This window comes from Myiozetetes cayanensis, unplaced genomic scaffold (genome assembly GCF_022539395.1).
Source record: "Myiozetetes cayanensis isolate MyiCay16 unplaced genomic scaffold, myiCay2020 scf6-25, whole genome shotgun sequence".
Lineage (NCBI taxonomy): Eukaryota > Metazoa > Chordata > Aves > Passeriformes > Tyrannidae > Myiozetetes > Myiozetetes cayanensis.
The window spans coordinates 44,627,372-44,648,937 of NW_026087853.1; the positions used below are offsets into that span (position 1 = coordinate 44,627,372).

The window sequence follows — 21,566 nt, forward strand, 5'->3', positions numbered from 1 at the left end:
TATATTTTGGGGCCTGTAGGATGTATACAACGAGCTCTGGTACCATCTGCCCACCAGTTTTCTCTTCCTGGGCAGTTCCCGTGGGAGGGCTAGGAGCAATGATCACTTCAAGGCACTGAAACCAGCTAGGGCTTCACCCTGCACAGAAGAGTCATCTTCCTGAGTTTCCTCATGGAGTTGCATTCAGGCCTTTTGCACCAGAATGAGCTGTCATTGTGTATACACAGCCTTGACAGGATGCAGCAGTAAATATAAACCTGTTCTGACAGCTTTCTGCCACCAGAAGATTTTCATATTCTCTGCTGCTGTCTGTCCCTTTGCTGTTAGCCAGTGCATGCTTGGCTGTTTAATCAAATGCATTCACAAGGTGCATTCTGAAATCACATGGCCTCTTTCAAAGGACTTGATGGCAAAGCATATAATCAAATATTGATTCCCTGAATAATCTTTGACATAGTTCATGATTCTCTGCATCTCTCTTCTTTTCTTCTCCAGCTTTCTGCTTTCCTGAATCCAGCAGCAGACCAGAGCCAGCAAGAAGAGAGGAGGTGAAAGAAAGCACTTGGAGAGAACTGAACTTTTGCGCTGGTCCTGTAGGCTGCTTTGGTGATAAAAGGTCAGTGTCAAGACTGTTGATCCATGTTGGCTCTCAATATTGGATAATGGCACACAACATAAATTTGAGCTCTTCACCTGCAAACTTTAGAATTCCTGCCCTGGGAAGGCTTTGCTTAAATGACGTGTAGCTGCTTTCTGGGCAGGTGAGTTGATATGCTGCCAGAGGCCCTTTCTGAGGATGTTCAGAATATCAAGGAAAGCAACAATGGTAATGTTTTCATCTTACAGAGAGAAAACTTAAGAGAGCTCATGCTTTCAAAGGCTGGACTTTAGCCTTGCTGGAGAATGAGGTCTTCGGTCAGTTTGCTGAAGATTAAAGTTATTGGCCCACACCTGCACTGCACATACCAAGGGGAGGACATCTGCATTGCTAATGGCTGCCAAAGTTGTCAGCCCAGCTCAGACAGACTCCAGTGGAACGTTTCCCTCCAGGCCAGCAGAGTACCCAGTGGGTGCATTAGGGGCTATACTGGTAGGGGCTGCACCCTATGGGGTGCTACTTTTGTAGCAGCATAGGTGCAGTGGGATTTCCTGCAGCCCGTCTTTCTTGTGTGCACTGGCAAAGAGGTTGGAAGTTCTCTAACTTCTGGTGTATGAGTTATCCATGAAGTAGATGTCACTGATGTGTTGGATACCAATTTTCTTGCTATCACTCAAAAATCAATACTTAAAAATAACGATGCTCTTAATGGCCCAGGAGCTATTTAATTTGCTTTGGCATTGTTTCTTCCCCATCTGTCAGATGCTGCTTTAGGGCGGGTTGTGCAGAAAGTGCCTGCAGGCCTGGCTTTCTTTGCTGTTTAATTAAGTACTGTTACTGTGCAAGTTGAGGCAAATGCACCAAGCAGTGTCTGGGATGACTAAATGAATGTCTAGCCAGCAGGGGAGTGTGTGTGTGTATGCATGTCACGTGCTTTCTGCACTGGGATGTGGGTGTGTGCCTGTGTGTGCCTTTGGGCCTGCGAATAAAAATACAGTGGGGTGCTGTGGGACACCCAGAGCAAGTCCTGCCGTTGAAATTTTAGGTGGCTCAGCACAACAAAACAGCTGTTTGTGCAGTGCTTGTGTTCCCAGGTGCTCAACACCCAGAAATGGAGCCAAACTGCTCGACTTCTGATGAGCTCCCTGTTGTCCAGTTTGTCCTAAGGGTTCAATCTCAGTAGAATGAGAGCCCAAGAAAATCAGACCATGGAATGGTTTCACTTTTGAAGTCGTCCCAGCCTTGCCTGGCAGTCGTGCACTGTATATTCCTATCCAGCTATAGGAGGTTGTGCCTGGCATTCAGACAGGGCAGGATGAGCTCACTTTTTGTCTTTTTTATTTTTTTGAGATGTTCATGTTGGTGGATCATCCTTTGCTCCTTGCTCTTCACGTAGATGCTTCACTGTTGCCCTGTTCTCTTGTACTTCATTACTAGCATTTCTCAATCTCTGGTGTATTGGAACTAGCAAGCCTCATAAATGGTTGCCAAAATTGCTTTGCCAGACAGTCCTCTCGTAAGTATGGATTTTGCTAACTCCAAAAGAGTTAGCTCCAGTTCACTGGCTGAGGTAGTCTGTTGGCAAAAGCACTTTTGAGACAGTGAAATTTGTCGGTGTAGGGCTTTTGCCAATTTGCCAGGCACCTGGAGCCTGTCATGCCTCACAGGTGGCATTCCTCTGTCAGCAGGGCTTCTCGGTGCAGATCCTTATAACCTCACTGGATTTAGAGGAAGATGAAGGTCCTGCAGTGGGGAAGAGCAGAGGCAAAGATCAGACCAAGGGACTTGCCCAAGTCCATGCACAAAGTGTGTGTCAGAGTGGAAAGCTGGATTCAAGCTGTGCAATTCCCAGTTTCTTGAATTAATCTTCAAATTATTACCCCTCCCTTTCATCTGTAGGTTCTGTCACACTGAGTTAGTCCTTGTTTTCTCTTCCCAGCTTTGTGCATTTTGTTTTCCTTAGAGGATTATTTCTCCTTATCACTTAGATTGAAGTGCATGTGGACATAGCAGGAACCTGTTGTTGTTTCTGGTGAATTCACTTTCATAGCCTGTATACCACAATTGCTTGCTTAAATTTAGCTTGCTGATGTCAGACTGGACCAAGTGAACTTCATTACGGAAGTGCTTTTAGTCTTCTAACCACTTTTTCAGTTAGCAAAGTGCTTCCCGTTATGAGGCTCATGTTTAATTGATACGTTTTTATGTGTTTGTAAATACACCCCTGTGGCAGAGCTTGCCACTTTCTGTTCCTTGGAGAGCTCATTCATAATTACCGTGTGATTCAGAGTAGATCTTTACCTCAGTGTTTTAAAATAGAACGTGTTAATTACTGTTACTGCTTCTTGTCTGGTTTCAAGAGTGATTTGTATCACTTCTAGGGGTCTGTTACAAGATAACTGAAGGCAAGAGACCCTGGTTACTTCAGTGAATTCAGGATGAGGCCTCCCCATATTCAGCCGGGTGCTGTGGCACAGATCAACACCTCTGTGCTTTTTGGGACCATGAGATTTAGAACCCATAGTCACCATAAGCCTGGGAGGGAGATTGTGGTTCCCCTCTCCATTGCCTAGGCTCTTTGGGAAAGGTATTTCATTGTAGTTTCCTGCCCTCACTTGCTTTCCCTGAAGACCAGGATATCTCCCTAAAGCCTGTCTTGGTAGGTGATGGGAGGCAGCAGGCACTCTGAGGCAAGGAGCACAAACACATGACTTCCAAAAAGAGGGTCTAGAGAGAGCTGTTTCCCTGAATAGCTGGCTGGGTGAGTCATATAGCAAGCAGAGGCAGCCAGTGCCATCAGCTCTGCTCCTGGCTAGGAAGGATAGATCATACAGGAGACAGCCCTGATTGCTTTCTGATTCATGGCCTGCCATCCCTGGTGAATCACCCTGCTTTATAAACCTGCTGCTGTTCCATGCCAGCTTTCTGGAAACAGGTAGATTCTCTGACAGCAGCAAAGCCAAGCTGCCTGAAAGGTCTGTGCACAGCCCTGGGTGGAGCAGGACCTGCAGTCTTGGGTGGGATTTCAGGCTGTCATCTGAGTGCAGGTGCAGTTTCAGCTGTGTGTTTGCCCAGTCCTTACCAAAAAAGGATGCAGTTGTGACTGGGATTTCTGCACTCTTGGATCAGAAGTAGGGACAAGTTAGTGTCCTTTGCTAGGGCACAGCATCTGCTCTATGGCAATATGTGGAAATACCTGTAGTTGCTTTTTTTTTTTTTTGGTAGGGGACATTGAGGGAAGGAAAGGAAGGAATGTTCTTAAAGTCCTTGGGAGTAAGAGGGTAACTGGGTCAAGGAGTCAGCCCAAGGACAGTAAGCCTTGTTACCATCCCCTGGCTATCACTGATAGGTATCAGGGTCAGTCTCTGCAGACCTGCAGTGCATGTTCCTCTATATACAGCCCTGATGTTAGGAGGGGTAGGCAAAAGAGCTGTTGCTGAGGGCATGTCTCAGGTCTGGGCTGAGGTATCCTTTGGGTTGTGCTGGCATGTGTGGCTGTGGGAGCCTGCCTTGCTGCTGCCATTCTTGTTCTGTGGCTAAATGAAGCCTCTGGGAGCTGTAAATCTGTCACCTTCCATGAATGTTGTGTTCACAGGGTGTCTTGGCATCAAGAATTTGCAAGTCTGTTCAGTACATGCAGTATCTGCAGCATCCATTCCTTCCCACCGCCCCGGGCCCTTTTGTGCTGCAACACGGTAATTAATCTGAGCATTGCTGGAGGTTCTGATCTCTTCAGAAGATAACTCTGCAGAGTTGTTCTCCTTGGTCTGTGCCACCATCTCAGAGCTGCTCCCTTTGCAGCCTTCTGCTGCCAACTGCTGTTGCCAGATGTTATTCTACAGAAAAATGTTTTGTTGTGAAATGGTGATGGGTGGGACTGCTGGCACATTCTCACCCTTGCCTTCCCTGGTAGCTTCATTTGTTAGTTTCTAAAGCACAGGCCTGGCTGGGGTTTAGGAGTGGGCTGGCATGAAGCACAAGGAAATGATGCTGCAGAATGGGCGGCTGTTGTTCCTGGCCTAGGTTCATCTGGTTCCAAAGCCAGAGCTTAGCAGTGCGGTGGCAGAGATAATAATGACAGTCACCTGATGTGCAGCCTGGCTGTGCATACAGGTTGCTCACTTTCTTTGCTGTCAGGTGTTTTACCAACACAGATCAGTGTCTGTACTGCATGGCTGCATTGCAGATGCAGTGGGTCCCTGGAGGGAGCTTACACCACTTGTGGAAAGAAGTTTTGTAATCTAAGTAAGTGTGAACTCAGTGGCTCTGGAAAAATGGAGAGGCTGTTTGCCTGCCTGCTTCCAAGGAAATTGCTGTTTTAGGAAAACATTTTGCTCTGATATGGCTGCATGATCATTTGCATCACTCCCTGCTGGCTGCTGGGGGAGGAAAGGGATGATTTTTTTAATTGAATGCAGGTGGTGTGAATTTGGTTGCACTTCTGCATCCTGCCTCACACAGGTGATGCTGCCAGTGATAATCCGGGCAGTGCCTTTGTCCTGTCCGCCTGATCAGGCAGTGGTGAGAATTTTTTTGTTTTTTTGAGAGATTCAGACCTCCTGAGGTCTGAACAACAGGCAGTGAAGTGACATGGAGCTGCACTTGCTGCAGACCTGCTTCTGAGAAACCTGCTCAGGAGCAGCAGATCTGTAACACTGGGACTGACTCACTACGAACTCCCATTTGTTGTGTATGCAGAGATGTTTTACACTTGCAGACCAGCTGAAGCCAGTGGTTAATGTTTCTTACTCTTAGGAGCTGGGACAGCCGCCCTGGGAAGCAGCTAGCCAGTGAGAAGGGCCATGAGAAGTAAGCAGTGAAGAAGAGAATTAATTACTCCAACATGCTGCTGGGGTTCAAAGAGGATAGGACATTTGAACTTATAACAAGTACATTCCCAGTTACAATTGTAAAGTTTAAAAATAGCTCAAACTTAGAGAAGGATCTATTTAAGGGAGTTGTAACTAATACCAGTAAGAAAATACTATTCTTTGGAGATGGGTTATTCTGTAGATATCAAAGACAGAGGTTTCTGTTGCCGCCTTCAGAACGGCAGTTACAGTTGGTAGTCAGGAGCCAGATTGGATTTTCTGGAGAACAGGTCTGTGATTTCATTTATTTCAGTTCAAATAGGAAGAAGTGAACATGGCCTCTACTGTAGTTTCCACAGTGGAGTTTTGGTCACAGTTCATGGTTTTGGCTTGACCACTCAGGCAGAGGTGGGTCTGATCATTCCACTGCACGTATCAATCTAGAGGAAAGTGATTCTCCAGAAGTGACAGCAGGATGGGGAGAGAAGAAGAGGATGAAGGCAGTACAGGAAGACCACATGCTGGTACTATCTGCCTCCCTGTCACACTGTACAAGGTCCTGTGTGTTGTAGGTCACCCAAATGGCTATGGGAGCTCTTGCTCTTTATATAAACAGGCACTGTCCTGCGTCCCTGAAGTCAGTTGAATGGCTTTCTTCAGCAGAAGGTTGAAAGTGTTAGCTCTTGCAGGAGGGGAGTAGTAACAATGGCCTTTTGGGAAAAGAGATGTGATAAATGACTGACTCAAGATCTTCTCTCTCCTTTTTTTTTTTTTTTCCCCCCACAGGAGCTTTCTGAGCTGGAAAGATGCGTGAGTATACAGAAAAGAAGGAAACATGTGGGACCATCTGTCTGAAGTACCTGCTCTTCATCTTCAACTTCTTTTTCTGGGTAAGAAACTTCAGACTGTTTCAGAGGCACTGAGATGGCACTACACTTTTGATGTCAGGGGCACAGAAATCTTGGGCTTGATGAAGTCTTTGTCAAGAAGTGCTGATGTCAGTAGGACGTAGCTTTTGTCCTGTGGGGTGAAATCATGTCCCTTGGGATTGCCTGCCCATGCTGCAGAAGTTGTATTTTGACATTATCTGTGGTTGTTTGTAGGTCATGTTATCAAATGTAGAAAATAACAGGGAGCCTGAAAATAAAATTTGGTTTTTTACCTGGTTTACTTTTTCCAGGATCCTGAGGGATCCACTGTCTTGCCATTACTCCTCTCAAAATGGCAGAAAGAGTCCTGGCAGTGAAGTGGGAGAGCTAGAGCATGGATAACACACACCTTGTTGCAGCTGATCCACACTAGAGCTTCTTAGAGTTATACTTTTCACTGGAAAAGTTACTGATGCCAAAGGGTTGTATTTTACTTTGGTGCATGGGACAGAGCACTGGAGTGTCCAACTCAGATCTTTAAGAAAAACTGTCTGAGCTTACTAGAAGCTGCATAAAACCCTCTGGAAACACAAGGCTTGCAAAGAGAGAGGGGGCTGCTAGGACTGTGATTGGTTTCTCTGTGTTCATTTGCTGCCAAGTTTAGAGTTTAACCGTCCTTAAACATAGATCATCTTTGGCTCAGCTTATGGAGCTGAGACTCATGCTGGTGTCCCTGTCCAGTTGCTCTGGGAGGTGAGGAGGTTCATGCATCAGACGCCCTTCATGTGCTTGCTTCTCTCCCTTCCCAGCTGGCCGGTGGGGCCGTGATGGCAGTGGGTACCTGGACCCTTGCTGAGAAGAGTGACTACATCAGCCTGCTCTCCTCCAGCACATACTCTGCAACTGCTTATATTCTGGTGGTGGCTGGGGTGGTGGTCATGGTTACTGGCATCCTTGGTTGCTGTGCCACCTTCAAAGAGCGTCGGAATTTGCTGAGAGTGGTAAGTTTTGTTTGGTAGTTTTGTTTGGGGGAACAGCTTGGCTGTGTTGTGCTCCAACCTTATTTGTTTGTCCTGGACCAAAAACCACGGAGGCCTCCAGCTCCTGACAGCAGCGCTGTCCTTGTCCCCGGGGGGCAGGTTTTACTGCAGAGCATTTCCTTTCATCCACACAAAGAATGTGCTGCGTGGTTCAAAAGAACAAAGTAGAGCCGTAAAACCTGTGCTTTGTGTAACAATTTGAAACTATTCAAAATCTTGTGGCTTTTGTCTCCTCCTTCTTCCCTGCCCATCCTGTATTCTCTTTTGGAAAATGGGAAGGAAGAGGAAAATATGAGAGACCTGCAGCAAAACTAGGTTTTAATGACAGTAGGTTCGAGCCAGATTAACACACTTCTTCACTTGGCTGTCAAAAATCAGAACATTTCCAGTATTTTCTTTAGTTGCAAAAAAATTATTTTAGTTTTGCTTCAACAACAACCCCCCCCCGCCATACTGTTTTGATAATCGGCTGCTTCTTTTACACCTTTCTCTGTGTTACTTCCTGAGCTCCCTGCTCACACACCTACACTGAAGTTTTTGACTAGCCCTGAGGTTTCTGTTTTGCTCCCTCCTTCTCAAATGTCCCCTTCAGTCTGGAGTGCAGCAGCAGTCCGTTTTGGTGTCTGGGCTACAGTAGTGAGAGCAGTGACTGAAATAACAATCGGTGGCTCTTGGTTTTCACAAGTACAGAAAAAGATACTTCGATAGTTCTTCACTACCTCCTTCCTTTGCAAGTGCTCGTTCACCTGACTGTCCCATTTCTCCTCTTCTGTTTGGATAGAGGAGCAGAAATAGAAGTTGTGAGCAAGCCTGGTGCTTGTACCACTGCTGTGAATCCCTGTGAGAGGCAGAGTAGGGCCAGAAAGGGCAAATAAAATTTAGAGGATGACACAGTGAGTGCATTGCTGATGCTGTTCATTAGCCTCCTGGTCTGCAGCAGACTGTTTTGGCCTTGCTTCGCTTGCTCTCCATGCCAAAGAGATCTCCCTTTGTCTTTTTCCCTCAGCCAGAAGCTACGTATGAAAATCCAGTGGGGTTGTCTTTGTTATTCTGCCATAGAAAACTAATAATTGTCTCTTGGGAACAACAGGTCACTCTGTCTCCTTACACCACTGGTCCTTTCAGAGTGGTGGGTCGTGACAGGCCTATTGTCTCTCCTTGCTTGTGCTCTGCTTTGGTTGCTGTGAGTAATCTGAGATAGGGCTGTACTTGCCAGGGCTGGGTGAGCCTGGCTGGGGGCCTCTGCCAGCTCTGAGCTCAGACAGTAATCCTGACAGCTTCAGTCACCCCAGGGTCTGTGCCAGCCGGTCCCAATTTCCCTCTGTACAAGAGACCCCTGTGGATGTGGGAGGGAGTGGTGTAAGAGGCACTCCTTGCTCTCCCCAGTGCTTTCTTTGTGCCTTTAAAAATCAATTTCTGACAGCTTTGGGTGCTGTTTGTAAAATGCATATCTGGTGTTTAGTTTGTTTTTCTGTTGAAGACGTGGGAAGCTGTGAATTTTTTTCGCTGCCTTCTACGTAACTACAAGTTTTATGGGCCCACTTCAAGGCTTTTCATAGTATTTCATTGCTGATCACCCACAGCTGTGCTACTGTTTTTATGACATTGCTTATTTGCCTTTGTTAATTAAGTTCTGTGCTGAGGCTTGGGCAGCAGATGTGGAGTTTCTCTGGCTCCATGAGCAGGCACAGCAGTGGAACTGCAGCCTCACTGGCTGTGATGCTGCATTCCAGCTCTTTATAAGCACACAGGCCACTAGTATGTTATACATCAGTCAAGATGCAAGCAGGAGTCTCAGGAAAAGACCCATCAAATACAAGACCTTGCATGTAAAGAGAGAAGGTCGTTTTCTTCGGGACTGTCCCCTTACACTGTCTCTTCTAGTCAGCTCCCTTGGACAGGGAGAAGGGAACACACAGGGGTTATGATTTCTGTTCCTGCTGCATTTCACCTTGGAGCCCTCCCACTGAAGTGAGGTTGCTGATTTAGGAGTATAGTTGCTATATATCTCTTCTTCAACCAGTAGAAAGATGCCTCCAGACAATTACTTGGATTGTTGGCTGATTGAACTATTTTTTGGGTTATTCAGAGAAAACACACTAATGTTTGGTACTTCATTCAGATGCTTGAAGCTGGGTGGAAGCAATTTGGACCTTGTAGATCTTGAGACACCAGATAGCCCTGACTCTGGCTTAGAGCCAGGGTAAGAGTAAATTCTGCCCAGAGCCCACCCAGGTCCAGGCATGTGTCTGCTGCAAGACTTTGGGTGATCACACATTTCTGACTTGGGAAGCAAGTAGGGCATGTTCCTACAGTTCCATGACATAGCTGGCCTACTCCTCCCATGGCAGACCTCTGAGAAAGTCCTTTAGCTATGGATGAAGAGCAGGAAGAGCAGCCCTGTGCTCTGCATGTGTCCATAGTGAAAGCTGCTGCTCCCCTATATCAGCATGATACGTAGGGAACAATGACACTGAGATAAGGATAATGTTGGAGTGAATCAGCAGAGACAGGTTGGATTCATGGGTGGTAGATCACTAACCTCCCTCACAAGGTTTTACAAGGGCCTTGTGACTCAAATATTTTAAGGTCTGCTGTGTGGTGACACAGCTTCAGCTCTACCTGAATGTCTCTGACATTACACAGAACAGGGAGAAATAAATAAGCTTTCGTATTCATTGGTTGTTCTCAGCATCCTTCCATGCTCCTGCCTCCTTCTTGGCAGAGATGATGTCAAAGCAGTTAAACATAACTAGGTCCCAGCAAAAAGAGCCAGCATTCTGTCAAGGCATGCCAACCGTTTCCTGCCCCCTTCAGCCTCCTGTGAGTGTTGGGACCAGCCTTTAGCTATCCTGCTCCCCGCTGGGTGACTCATTCTGCTGGTATGAATGGGTACCTTGTACAGGCTGCAGAGATGGTCAATGATCATGGGGGGGAGAGCGGGCTGGGGAGTGAAAGACTGAGATTGTGTGCTCAGATTAAAGCCGGGTCTGCAGATAAAACCCAGCTGTCAGTCCTTTGCAGCTGCTGAATCCCAACAGGGTGAAAGAGGAAGCCTGACTGTTTTTGTAATTTTACTCTTGCAAAATGGGCTTGGAAACACCTGGAGAAAAGAGTGCACACTGGGATTCTAAACCTCATGCAACCGAAGGCATCTTTGCTGTGTAGGTCACCTTGCTGTGTCCAGGTCTTCACTGTTCTTTGAGAAGGGAGAGATGTCTTGATGTCTAGTGACATTTTTAGAGAACCATTCACTTCATGTCTTGACAACAACAGACCTTTCAGGGATAAAACAGAAAACAGGTGATAATTTCCTTGTTCTTTCCGGGGGAGGTCAGCTCTTTCAGGGACTTAGCGTGAGGTTCTTGTTGTAGCTGGAACTGGTGTCTGTTCAGCTTTATCTACAGAAAGATGAATTTAATAGCAGTCATAGAACACCCTGGATCTGTAAAGAGACTGTTCATTGCTGACCAGAGGCAGGGACTGTTTATTAAGATAGGGAATTTCCCTGAAAATCTGTCTTTGACCCTAAGGAGGTAGTGGCCACATTACCCTGTGTCTTCAGGCCTACTTTGTCCTTTTAATCTAGTATAATCCTCATGGGTTTGGCTTCCCTACCTCTATATAGGAATAGGCCTCCCAAACAGTTTTCTGTATTGTGCATATGACATTGTCCATATGATATTGTCCCCTCAGCCTCTGGCTGAGTCCCACAGGAGTCATTGGGAACAATTATCTATGGTTTATGCTTAGCTGCTCTGCTGTGTCTTTGGTGAAATGATTCCTTTGTGGCTTTACTGAAACATCATTATAATATAGATTGCACCTTAGTAACTTGGTCAAATGCCTTAAACAATATCAAAACAAGCAGAAGTTGGGGGTTTTTTGTATTGATGTCAGAATCAGATGTTTTCTATGATACTGAGTGCAGTCATCAGGTTATCCAGCAACCACTTTCTTTTGTACAGTGATCTTATCTCACTTGCCTGCACTTTTCCATTCTCTATATCCCTCTGGCTCTTGGAGTTAAACTCACACTTGCTCCTGCTTGTCTTCAATTATCCTGTGGTTTGGTGGTTTTTTTAACCTGTGGGATTGTTCCTTTCCTACTCTGTCAAGTCTGAATCCCAGCCCTTGCCCTTGAACACTGCTGAAGAAAGGATGGATGAAGATAGTCAGGCATTTTACCAGCTAACGAAAAGCTGTCTCACAGCATCTCATTATGTTCTGTTCTAATGTCCTGCTTTTCCCATTATTTTACAGTACTTCATATTGCTGCTGTGCATCTTTCTCCTGGAGATCATTGCTGGAATCCTGGCCTATATCTACTACCAGCAGGTGCGTGAACAGTAGACCTTAGATACTCAAATGAGGGAGGGAGAACAGCTCCTTATCATCCCATTTCTCCAGCCAAAATTGGCCTTGGAGGCTTGGGACCTAGGTCTGGTTGTGGTTCACCTTTTCACACGTCAGTGCTCACTCCCCTCCCCATACAGACCTTAGGTTATTTGGTCTAGACAGAATGGTGGTGGTTACTCCAGGGAGGCTGCTTAGCCTTGTTGCTCAGCTCCTTCCTGTGGTGCACCTTTGTCTGCTGCTTTTCTGCAGATGCTTGTAGAAGACAATTTTTGGGGCTCTGTAGATCTAGGAACTCTCCTGACACCATTCAAGGTGTAGTGCAAACAACTGAAATCACATTAGTGCCACTTGAAATGTTCAGGACGTAGGAACATTTCCTGCTTCATCCAGCAAGCTACCTGCCATGCTTTGAACTGGCAAAGACAAAGTGTTGTCCAGCTGAGAGGTCCTTTCAGGTCAAGAAGTTTTTGAGAGCTTTGCTTAATGCAGCTTAAGCCCAGCTGAGGGTCTGGAGAAAGAGCACAGGCTCCCAACAGCTGCAGGTGTAGCCTGGCACTTTTTGCAGTTGCTGAGAGTAGAGGCTGAAGTAATCACTTTGTTTTTAAAGGGCGTTTAACCACCAAGGCACAAACAGCCTGTGAAGTTGCTCTCATGTCTGGAAATTGATTGGAAATGGCAAATTAGGATTGTTATCAAGTGGCTGTCTGAAAAGCAGCTGAACTTCCCATCTTGTTGACTTCACTGCCAGGATTCCTTGCCATTCCTTTTTCTCTTGGGCCTTCTGTGCTTTGCCTTGCTGAGATGGGCACTGGTGGATTGTGAAGAGCCAAAGAACTGTGCTGGCTCCTGCCCAGGAGGGATCTGGGGCATGAGTGTGCATATGTAACAGGAAAAGATCAATCCTGGCAGGCATGGCAGGAAGCCAGGGTCTGTCCATCCATCTGTGCAAAGGCATGAGGTTCATATGTGACAGTGGATGAAGAGGAGCTGATCCCTGGGTTGAAATAAGGGACAGCATATTTGGCACTGTACCCTTGAGTGCTTTAGGTCTCTTGAGTGTGTCTTTGATCAATAACTGCCCTCTGGCTGATAAATCCCCCTTCTCTCTTGGTTGCAGGGTGCTTGCACTGTGTGCCACTGTTTTATTTCAGCCCTCGCTTTGGTGTCTAAGGCTTCTTGTGCGTGTCTGTCTAAACTGGTTCTTTTGTTATCTCTGTTTCATGCTGCAGTTTTTCCCCGTGAGCCTGCAGGTAACTGCTTTTCTCCCAAGTAATAATTCTGTTAATGGACTCTCCCCTTTATTTGCCTTTGCCTTCCACTTGCTGAACTGTTTCCTTTCTTACTGTTATGCTAAGTCCTTTGCATTTCCCTAGAGCTTCCCAGCCCAGGATCTCCAAGCATTTTGCAAATATTAGTGAACAAGGCCTCATATCAGCTCTGTGAGATAGGTGTTGTCCCCATCTGACACATGGGGTTCGAAGAAACAGTGTTTCAAAAGGAGAATAAACTCCAGATTGTATCTTGCACAGTTTGGCATAAATGGATGTTTGACCTTTCGTCTACTACTTATTGTGTGGAATAAAAGGTGCTGCTCACCTGTTTCATTCACTGACCCCATCTAAAAAGCATACTGACGTTTATTAGTATAGGAAAGTTGGAATAACAAAGGTGTTGGACTAAAGCAGTGTTGCTGCATGAACCAGGATGACAAAAAAAAAAAAAAAAAAAGATCATCTAGGATGATAAAAACAAGGTGCAGCTCTTTGGCACTTTATGGCTGATGTCTGGATGGGTGAGAAGAATTCAGCTAGCTTAAAAGAGTCTCCACAGGAATAAATGTTTGAATCCAATCACCTGAACATGCCAGTGGTTTATGATGATGCTTTCAGAAATTCTACTCTTGCAAAATCAGACTTCATCTCTCTATTATCAAGAAAGGCCTTGCAGTACTTACGCAATCACACACTTAATTCCCTCCTATGACATCCTTTTTGAAGCTGATACAAGAAGTATTCAAACTATATGGCTTCGTTCCAGGATGCCAAGGACTCTGATTTCTTCCTCCTCCTGGACAGAGTGACTTGGATTTTAATATTTTTCACAGGCTTAGAGGGAGAAGACTACATATGGTGTCACAGGCATATTCATGTTTAAGCAGGCACAGTTTTATATCCCCTTTTGTTGCAGGCGTGTCTTGGCAATCTTACATATTCGGGGTGAGGAGCCACATGGGGATGTGCAACAGGGGTTGAAATTTGGTCCCAGAGCACCTCCTTCCAGTTATTAAAACAGAGGCAAGATCCGTAATCATTTGGAAATAAGCCTGTCCAGCCCAACCTTGGAGGATTATCTTGAAGGAAGCTATAGCTTCCACTGGGCTCTCTGCTCTCCTGTTGGAGCAAAGACAATAAAACATGCCAAGGAGTGAGTTTGCCTAGTGATTTTATCCCACTTGTCTCTTCCATTCAGCTGAGCATGGAGCTGAAGCAAAACTTGAAGAACACCATGACCCAGAAGTACCGGAAGGAGGGAGAAGAGAGTGTTACCAGTGCCGTAGACAAACTGCAGCAGGAGGTAAGTATCTCTGCAGGCAAAGAGAACTAATGCAATTGCAGGGCCTAAAACCAAGCATACAAAAGGCATCTCTTGACATCCAACCCCCAGGTATTTCTTCTGTATCCTGGGCGCATGGTCTTGTCCTGGTTCAAAGCAAAGTTGGGTGAGGTGCAGGGCCTGAGCCATGCAACTGGCACAATTGCCAGTTCAGATCACTGACCTGCAGTAGCACTGGGGAAACATCTCAGCTACTCCCAGTGAATTGGAGCTGCCAAGTCACTCTGACAGCTGTGTCTACTTCCCAGTTCAAAGCTTTGGAGAAATTGCTGACATTTTTCATTAAACTTCTCAGTACCCTAGAGAGGAAGGTGTAATGAAAGAAGAGCTCTCCCACTACTGCTGCTCACTGTGCCTGGCTCAGGGGTGGTTCAGGTTGGGGCTGCCACAGTTCTGACAGGTTTTCCCACAGAAAGGGCCTTTGTTCAAAGGCACTTTGAAAGCACGGGGGTTGCTATACACATACTGCCATAGCAGGTGCATTTGTGATAGTAACTGGTAATTAAACTTGCCCTGTTGCCATCATTAACACTCTCCAGTGATTAAGAGCTGAGGCAGCTGCAGGTGCACTCTGATTACAGCTCATCCCAGCAGTAACCAGCAGTCACAGCTGCTGAAGGATAGATGAACCTGATATTTAATGACCATCTGGGGGACTCTTAACACAAAAGTCACTAATAATTATAGTAACCAAAAAAAACCAAACCCATGAGATAGCTGGAGTCTTTGCAAAGGAGGGTGAAGTCCAGGACTCGGTGTGGGAGGCTGGAGGGAGAAGGAGGTTGCAGTGCTGAAGGCTCAGCTTTGCTCTCTGTGTGTACAGTTCAAGTGCTGTGGGAGCAATAACCACACGGACTGGGCTGACAGCCTGTGGATCAAATCTTCAGAGGCCAACGGGCGGAAAGTCCCAGACAGCTGCTGTAAGACAATAACTGACCTGTGTGGGAGAAGAGACCATCCCTCCAACATCTACAAGGAGGTAAAGAGAAAAGGGCTTCAGAACATCCTGTCACAAAGTATCTAAAGGAGGTGGGCAGGGAGTGAGGGTGGTGGTGCACGACGTATCAGCAGGCTTCAAAGTCAGTAGCGTGCCTTAGAAAGCAGAATTCATTTCTTTAGCTGAGCATTCAGTCATTTAGGCTATTAATTTATATGTAGGTATAGAGAAAAATACTAAATTATATTTGTTACCACGGAGTACATTAATAATAGGGGAAGGGGGAGAGGTTGTTGGTTCTGGCAGGAGACTTGGGATGCAAGTCCTACATTTGACATAGCTTCCTGTGGTTGGAATAACCCAGTGAGATGCAAATGGAGATACTTTTAGTTCTTGATTGAGATGGGATTTGATCTACAGCATATGGAGAAGAAAGAGGGCCCTGTAGCAGACAAATTAGGGCATTTCCAGTGGGCTGCAGGTTGTCCTGAAAAGTAGCTAGAGTCAAGATATAGGGACTTGTCTGGAAGCAAGTTGAATCCTAATCTAGCTGAGTAAGTAAAGATGTGACTCTCAGACCATTTATTCATCTAGTTTGCATAAGACTGGTGAAAATTCTTGCATTTATTTTGGCACCCTCCAGTCCTGTTGCCTGGCTTGAACTTGCTCACTGTGATGCTCTCTGTGGGGCAGCATAGACCTTTTTCTCATCCGTGTGGCCAGCACCTTGGCTGGCTTTATCAGCCTGGAAAGCAGCAACTCATGCTTTTTCCTTGTTCCTGTCCCCTTGACAGTTAAGGAGGGTTGTTGGTGAAGAGATGGCCCCTTCAGAGCAGGTATTTCTTTTTCACAGTATGTATTTTGAGCAGGACTTGGAAGAGGAACATGAATAACATCTGCATTAAGCCAAGAAACATAAGCAGCTCAAAGGAAGCCAACCATCTATTTTTGTGGAATGAATAGGGAGATGAAGTCCAGTCTTTCTGATGTACCAAAGCCCCTCATATGTCCAGCTGTGTGGCTGGGTTTTGCACTTCAGGAAGAAGGCTTTCCCATAAGGTTTGCCTTTTGGGCAAGACCCCATGAGGAAGCAGCGCAGGAAGTATCCACGAGCTGATGAGGTGTTCCTGAGAGTGGAAACCTGACAACCATTTGAAGCACAGGGCTGGCAATCCCCATCCTCTCTCTGTGCTGGGTAAAGCTGGAGGCAGCTGCCCAGCTGCATTAAGAGAGGCCCTGTAGGCTGCCAGATGTTTTGGGATTGCTGTAGAGGGGAGAACAAGCTGAAAAGGCAGGTTTGGATCCACAGACAGATGCTGCATATCATGATATGAAGTCTTAGAGTTCACAAAGTACTTAAGTGGCTTTGGGGAAGGAAAACCTAGAAAAGGGTCAGATAGGGAACAGGAGTATCTGCTTCATATCAAGGCAGCTGGGTCTGACCACAAAATCTGATGGTGGGAAAAATGAGGCCTTTGCCAACCCTCCCTGGAGGGCTGTGTGCTCACTCCTTCCTCCTGCCTGCATATATGTGTGTTCACTGTAAACTCCTGGGGCAAGAGGGCCCCCAGCATCCTTGGGGCACTACTGTAGCCTACACAGTAACCCCCCCTGATGTTACCAGCAAAAACCTGCCTCCAGAGTTAAACAGTTTAATTATTTAAAGGGAAAAAACAAACAAACAAACAAAGCAACAGAGAATGCTCTTACTGATTTAATTTGCCTTCTGATGATAAAAACTTGGCTCTGAAACAGGGATGGAAAGGTCATGACTCCAGCCAAGGATGCTGTTGCAAGACAGAGGCAGCTGGAGCCTGGCTTTCCATGTTCACAGTGAAACTCGCTGCTGTCATAAATAGCAGTGGGAAGGACTTCCTTTTAAAAGGTTTCTGTTATTTTAGTGTTCTTGTACTGCATTCACTCAGCAGCGTTTCCTTGGCCTTTTGGCCTGACAGGAGTAAATATCCTCCCCGGGCATGTGCTAGGCAGTGAATGAGGGAATCTTTCTCCACCTATCTGAGAGAAGAGTGGCACGCTCTGTGTGATGTGGCAGGTTCTTCTGCATTTCTCCTGCCCAGCCAGCAGCCACCTCAGGTTTGTTCAGTGGTTCTTGAGCTGGCTGGTCCAAAGCAATACAAAACACGATGCAGTTCACATCATCTGTGTCCCTTTTCCAGTGGTACTGGAGGAAGAGGTTGCTCACAGACACCACCTTCTATAACGTTGCTTTCAAGGGTCACAACCATGAGATAAAATTAAACAAGAGGTTAAAATGAAGCTGACTTTCCGTGTCCCTCCTTTCACCCTGCAGAGCGGTTGCATTACCAAGCTGGAAAACTTCATTCAGGAGCATCTGAAAATTATCGGGGCAGTGGGGATCAGCATTGCTTGTGTGCAGGTAAAAGGGCTGGGTGGAGTTTTGGGGGTGCTGGGCAGAAGTTAAACCCTGAGCCGAGGGATGGAAAAAAATCTGGTGGTGTATTGCCCTTCCATGCTGGGCAAGGAGAAGTTGCCAGGTACTCCGGGGACCCGAGGATTCACCAGCTCCAAAGCCTTTTCTGCCAGTGCGATCAACTCCCTGCAGATGACGGTGTGTCCAGCGGGGCCAGGGGGACAGTTGAGCCCCAGGGCCACGGGAAGTGCCGTGCCGGCGGCTCCGTGGCCCGAGGGAGCCCTCGTGTGTCCGTGTGCCGTCACTGCCCGCCCAGCTGGGGGCCGCTCCACCGGAGGGGCCTTCCTACCCCTCAGCACTGTCTTAAATCATCCAGAATTTCTCCCTCAGCTGTGTCATACTGAGTCGCAGCCCTGTGGGTCTGCCATTATTTTGGAGAGGGTGATGAATAAAACAGCAGGATATGGGTGCCCGCTGCTCTCATTTTAAAGGCAGGAGCACAGAATGTTGTTTTTTTTCTGATGCAGATGTGTCTGGGAGTTCCTCATCTTCTCCTTTGTTCTGGAAAGCAGCCAAATTACACCCCAGGAAGCTACTGGTGGTTAATTACAAGGATTAGCACAGATTATGTTCTCTCCTGCTGCTTATTGCAAGCTGGAGCGTGGTATCCCCAGGCGGGAGCTGGCTGCCTCTCCAGTGTGGGTCCAGACTGCTTGTTTGCAAGTGGCTGCCTCCATTGCATCCATTCTCTTTTTTCATGTATTTCTCTCTTCTCTTTACACTCTGTAGATCTTTGGGATGATTTTCACCTGCTGCTTGTACAAGAGTTTAAAGTCAGAACCATATTAATAGCTGTGGGAACTCTGTTGCTCCCCTTCTGCCACTTCCCTTAGCACCTGCCAACCTGACCACTCTCCATCACCACCACCAAAGTGTCTGTAACCTGAGGACTTGGCTCTATAATTAAATGCCTTCAGAACCATGCACAGCCTTACCTGCCCCTCTGGGGGAAAGTCACCCTCCTTGTTGTGTACAAGGCATCTGGGAGCTCAGCGGGTTCTCCTCCGTGTCAAGAAACAAAAGAGCTGTGGGTCCTCTGCTAGAAGCTTTAGCAACTAAAGCCCTTTAGCAACTACAGTCCCTTGATATAACTATGAAGCAAGATTTATGCAAGGCCACTTCTCTTGAGGCTTTTCCTGAGACAACGTGAAGCTGTCAGGATGCTGTGCAAGAATCATGGTCTGCTTTCTGAGAAGTGGCTCAGCAGCACTGGGCATTGACACTGAGGACAGATGATGTTTCTGTGCTGAGCTGGAGCCAGAGCTGAGTTTGTCATACATGGAAGATTTCTCTCCCTCCTCCCAAGAGTGCACCAACATCCTAACACAGTTGTTTGCCACCTGAGAGGATACCTGCCTGGCTGACTGGGGCAGGAGCTACTTGTCTTGTTGAGTGGGAGCACAACTTGGTGCGGCTGAAATCTGGTGGTGACTCTCATGTTGCCAAGATGTGGGTGCCTTATGATTTCTCAGCACTTCCTCTTCCTTGAAGCTTCCCCCAACACAGTGCCATTAGGAGCCACAAGAGGCCTTCTTCTTCCTACCAATTCTGATGCAAAGATAATGGACTGCTTTCTAATTCTGTTTGTTTTATTGAGTGGCTTCTAGCATGAGTGAGAACACTCTTCCTCCTACCTATCCCCTGCTGAGGTTTGGTGAAGAGCTGATCTGTTTGTGGGGCTGGCATATCTTGCTACCCTTTGGCCTGCTCGGTTAGGGGAAATACCTTCTTCATCTGTTACCATACATATAAAGAGATGCCCTTGGCTTGATTTTTCATATTAAAACCTCCAGGCTTGTCTCCCGTGGGCAGGGAATGAATATATACAAATGTTTTATCAGCCTCCAAAGAGCTCATTAATCAGCTGAGGGTTTTCTGGCTTTTTTTGGAAGCCCGCTTTACTAGTTGCTGCTGAGAAGGTCAGGAGAGTCAGTTTGAACCAGCTGGCGCAATATACTTGGTAAATTGGTAGTGTTGGGTTGACTGTTTGCTGCAGTGGAATAGATTTTAATTAAATATTGTCTCTGCATTGGGATCCTGTATACATACAGGACACAGACATCACTGCTGCCATGGACTTGGTGCCAGCAGGTTCTCAGCCTGAATTCATGGGATCTTGTGTGCCTCTCCTCCTCATTCCTGGTCTGCCTGATATACTCATGAAGCAGCAAGGGCCATGGGATTTTAGTTTTTCTGAGCAGTGAAGACAGGCTCAGACTTCTACAAACAAATTTATTCCCTCTCTTGGGCTTTTAGTGATGCTGGCTGAGCCCTGTCCCTGGCAGCAGAGAGCCAACACAAGCAAAATCATCCAGACCACTAATGGGTCTTGCAGCATTGTGGGGTTTTTCATTCACAGAGCAGAAATCTTGGACTGGCGCTAAAGGGTGACATGCTAAAATTCAGAGCAGGTCAGTCTGAAACTCTCTCATCATCAGCCCCAAGAAATAATCCTTGACTAATGCAGAAAGAGAGGTGGAGGAACTGAGGCGCACCCTTGGTTCCACAGCAGTAGGAAAGAGAGGAAAGAAATCTAAATTATTGTGTAATGATCTAAAGGAGAAATCTCTAAATTATTTCTTGTTTTATAGTAAAGTTCCTTAACAAGTATTGACTACTAACTAAGAGGAAAATATTGAGCATGTTGCTTGAAGCAATATTTCTAGTTTCTTAAGCATATCTTCATAGCTGCCTTTGCCCATTCCCTTCAAACACATTGTACAGGGTTGGGAGAGGCCAGGAAGAATGAGATATGAACAGTAAGTTGGCTTTTGTACACTGAGTTGTTTTATACTTTTTCTCTGTGTAACAATATTCATTGCTTTTGGATTTTTTTTTTAACCCAGTTTAAGTTGCTGGCCAATAGAAAAATAAAGCTTAAGGTTCTGTACTGACTTTGTGGAGCAAAATTGAACGGGTACCATATGCCAGGTGGGCTCTATGGATGGCTCAGATCCTGCTGCTGAGGTGCGAGCTTCTGGAGAAGAAGCCATTCTGAGGGACCAGCCTGGGAAGGAAGCTGGGGGAGAATCTGCTCCATGTTCCTGACCTTGCCAGCCTACTTACGATGTGCTGCCGTGGGGTGCTGCAGGCTGCTCCCTGTGGCGCCGGAGGCTGAAGATGCACAACATCAGGGCACGGGGTATTGCACATGAGCTGTGGTGTGCACACCCAAGCACTGCTCCAGCATCTGTGCTCTCACCCTTGTCACACAGGCTACACCTCCTTGCAGCAGGCTGAGCTCTGAGGCAGGCGGGACAGGGCCTTTGCCATCCGCTAACTTCCAAATTCACCGTCCTGGCCCAGCTGCCGCCTGTGGTTATCAGCCAGGTCTGCTTCAGAAGACCACTTGAGGCTCTGAATCGGCTCAGGGCTCTGCTGTTTCCACTTGCCCCAAAGAGAGTGGAAATCTTTCCCCTTTTCCACCTTGGATACAAGGGCTACTGCAGTGGGGCAGCCTGTTCCTACCAAAGTGGATAGCAGAGCATGTGTGGATGCTGGGTCCTGTGTACAATTTGCTTAGGAAAAAAAGGGGAAACAGAGCTGTGTGTCCACCTGGACGCATTCCTGTGTAACCTGCTCCAGGTGACCCTGCCTCCAGAAGAGGCTTGGGCTGGATGATCTCCCGAGGTCCCTTCCAAACGCTAACAATTCTGTGACTCTGGGTGTAGTAGCTGTAAAGTAGCTTGTGTCCACCTTGCATCACAGACATGTCAAACGAGGGAGCAGGCGTGTGCCCTCTGTTGCTACCGTGTGGGATTTAGGGTCGGGAATGCCCCGCTGGCGGTTCCCGGCCGTGCCGGGGTCCGGGCCGCAGGAGCGGGGCGCGGCCGCGCGGTGGCGCTGGCGGCCCGGCGCTGTGCCCGGGTCCCGCCGCCGGAGCTGAG

At 46.9% G+C, this 21,566-nt stretch overlaps 1 protein-coding gene across 1 annotated transcript in view; it reads left to right on the forward strand.

Moving 5' to 3' along the window:
• CD151 (CD151 molecule (Raph blood group)) overlaps positions 1–20,569 on the forward strand; it is a 33,602-nt gene extending 13,033 nt beyond the window's left edge. Inside the window, exons 2-9 of the mRNA XM_050337099.1 lie at positions 496–616; positions 6,196–6,299; positions 7,088–7,279; positions 11,582–11,656; positions 14,147–14,251; positions 15,114–15,269; positions 17,539–17,625; positions 18,409–20,569. Of these exons, the coding sequence (XP_050193056.1) occupies positions 6,216–6,299; positions 7,088–7,279; positions 11,582–11,656; positions 14,147–14,251; positions 15,114–15,269; positions 17,539–17,625; positions 18,409–18,468 (759 nt within the window). The 5' untranslated portion in view covers positions 496–616; positions 6,196–6,215 and the 3' untranslated portion in view covers positions 18,469–20,569. The remainder of the gene's footprint in view (positions 1–495; positions 617–6,195; positions 6,300–7,087; positions 7,280–11,581; positions 11,657–14,146; positions 14,252–15,113; positions 15,270–17,538; positions 17,626–18,408) is intronic.
• Positions 20,570–21,566: the final 997 nt, after the last annotated feature.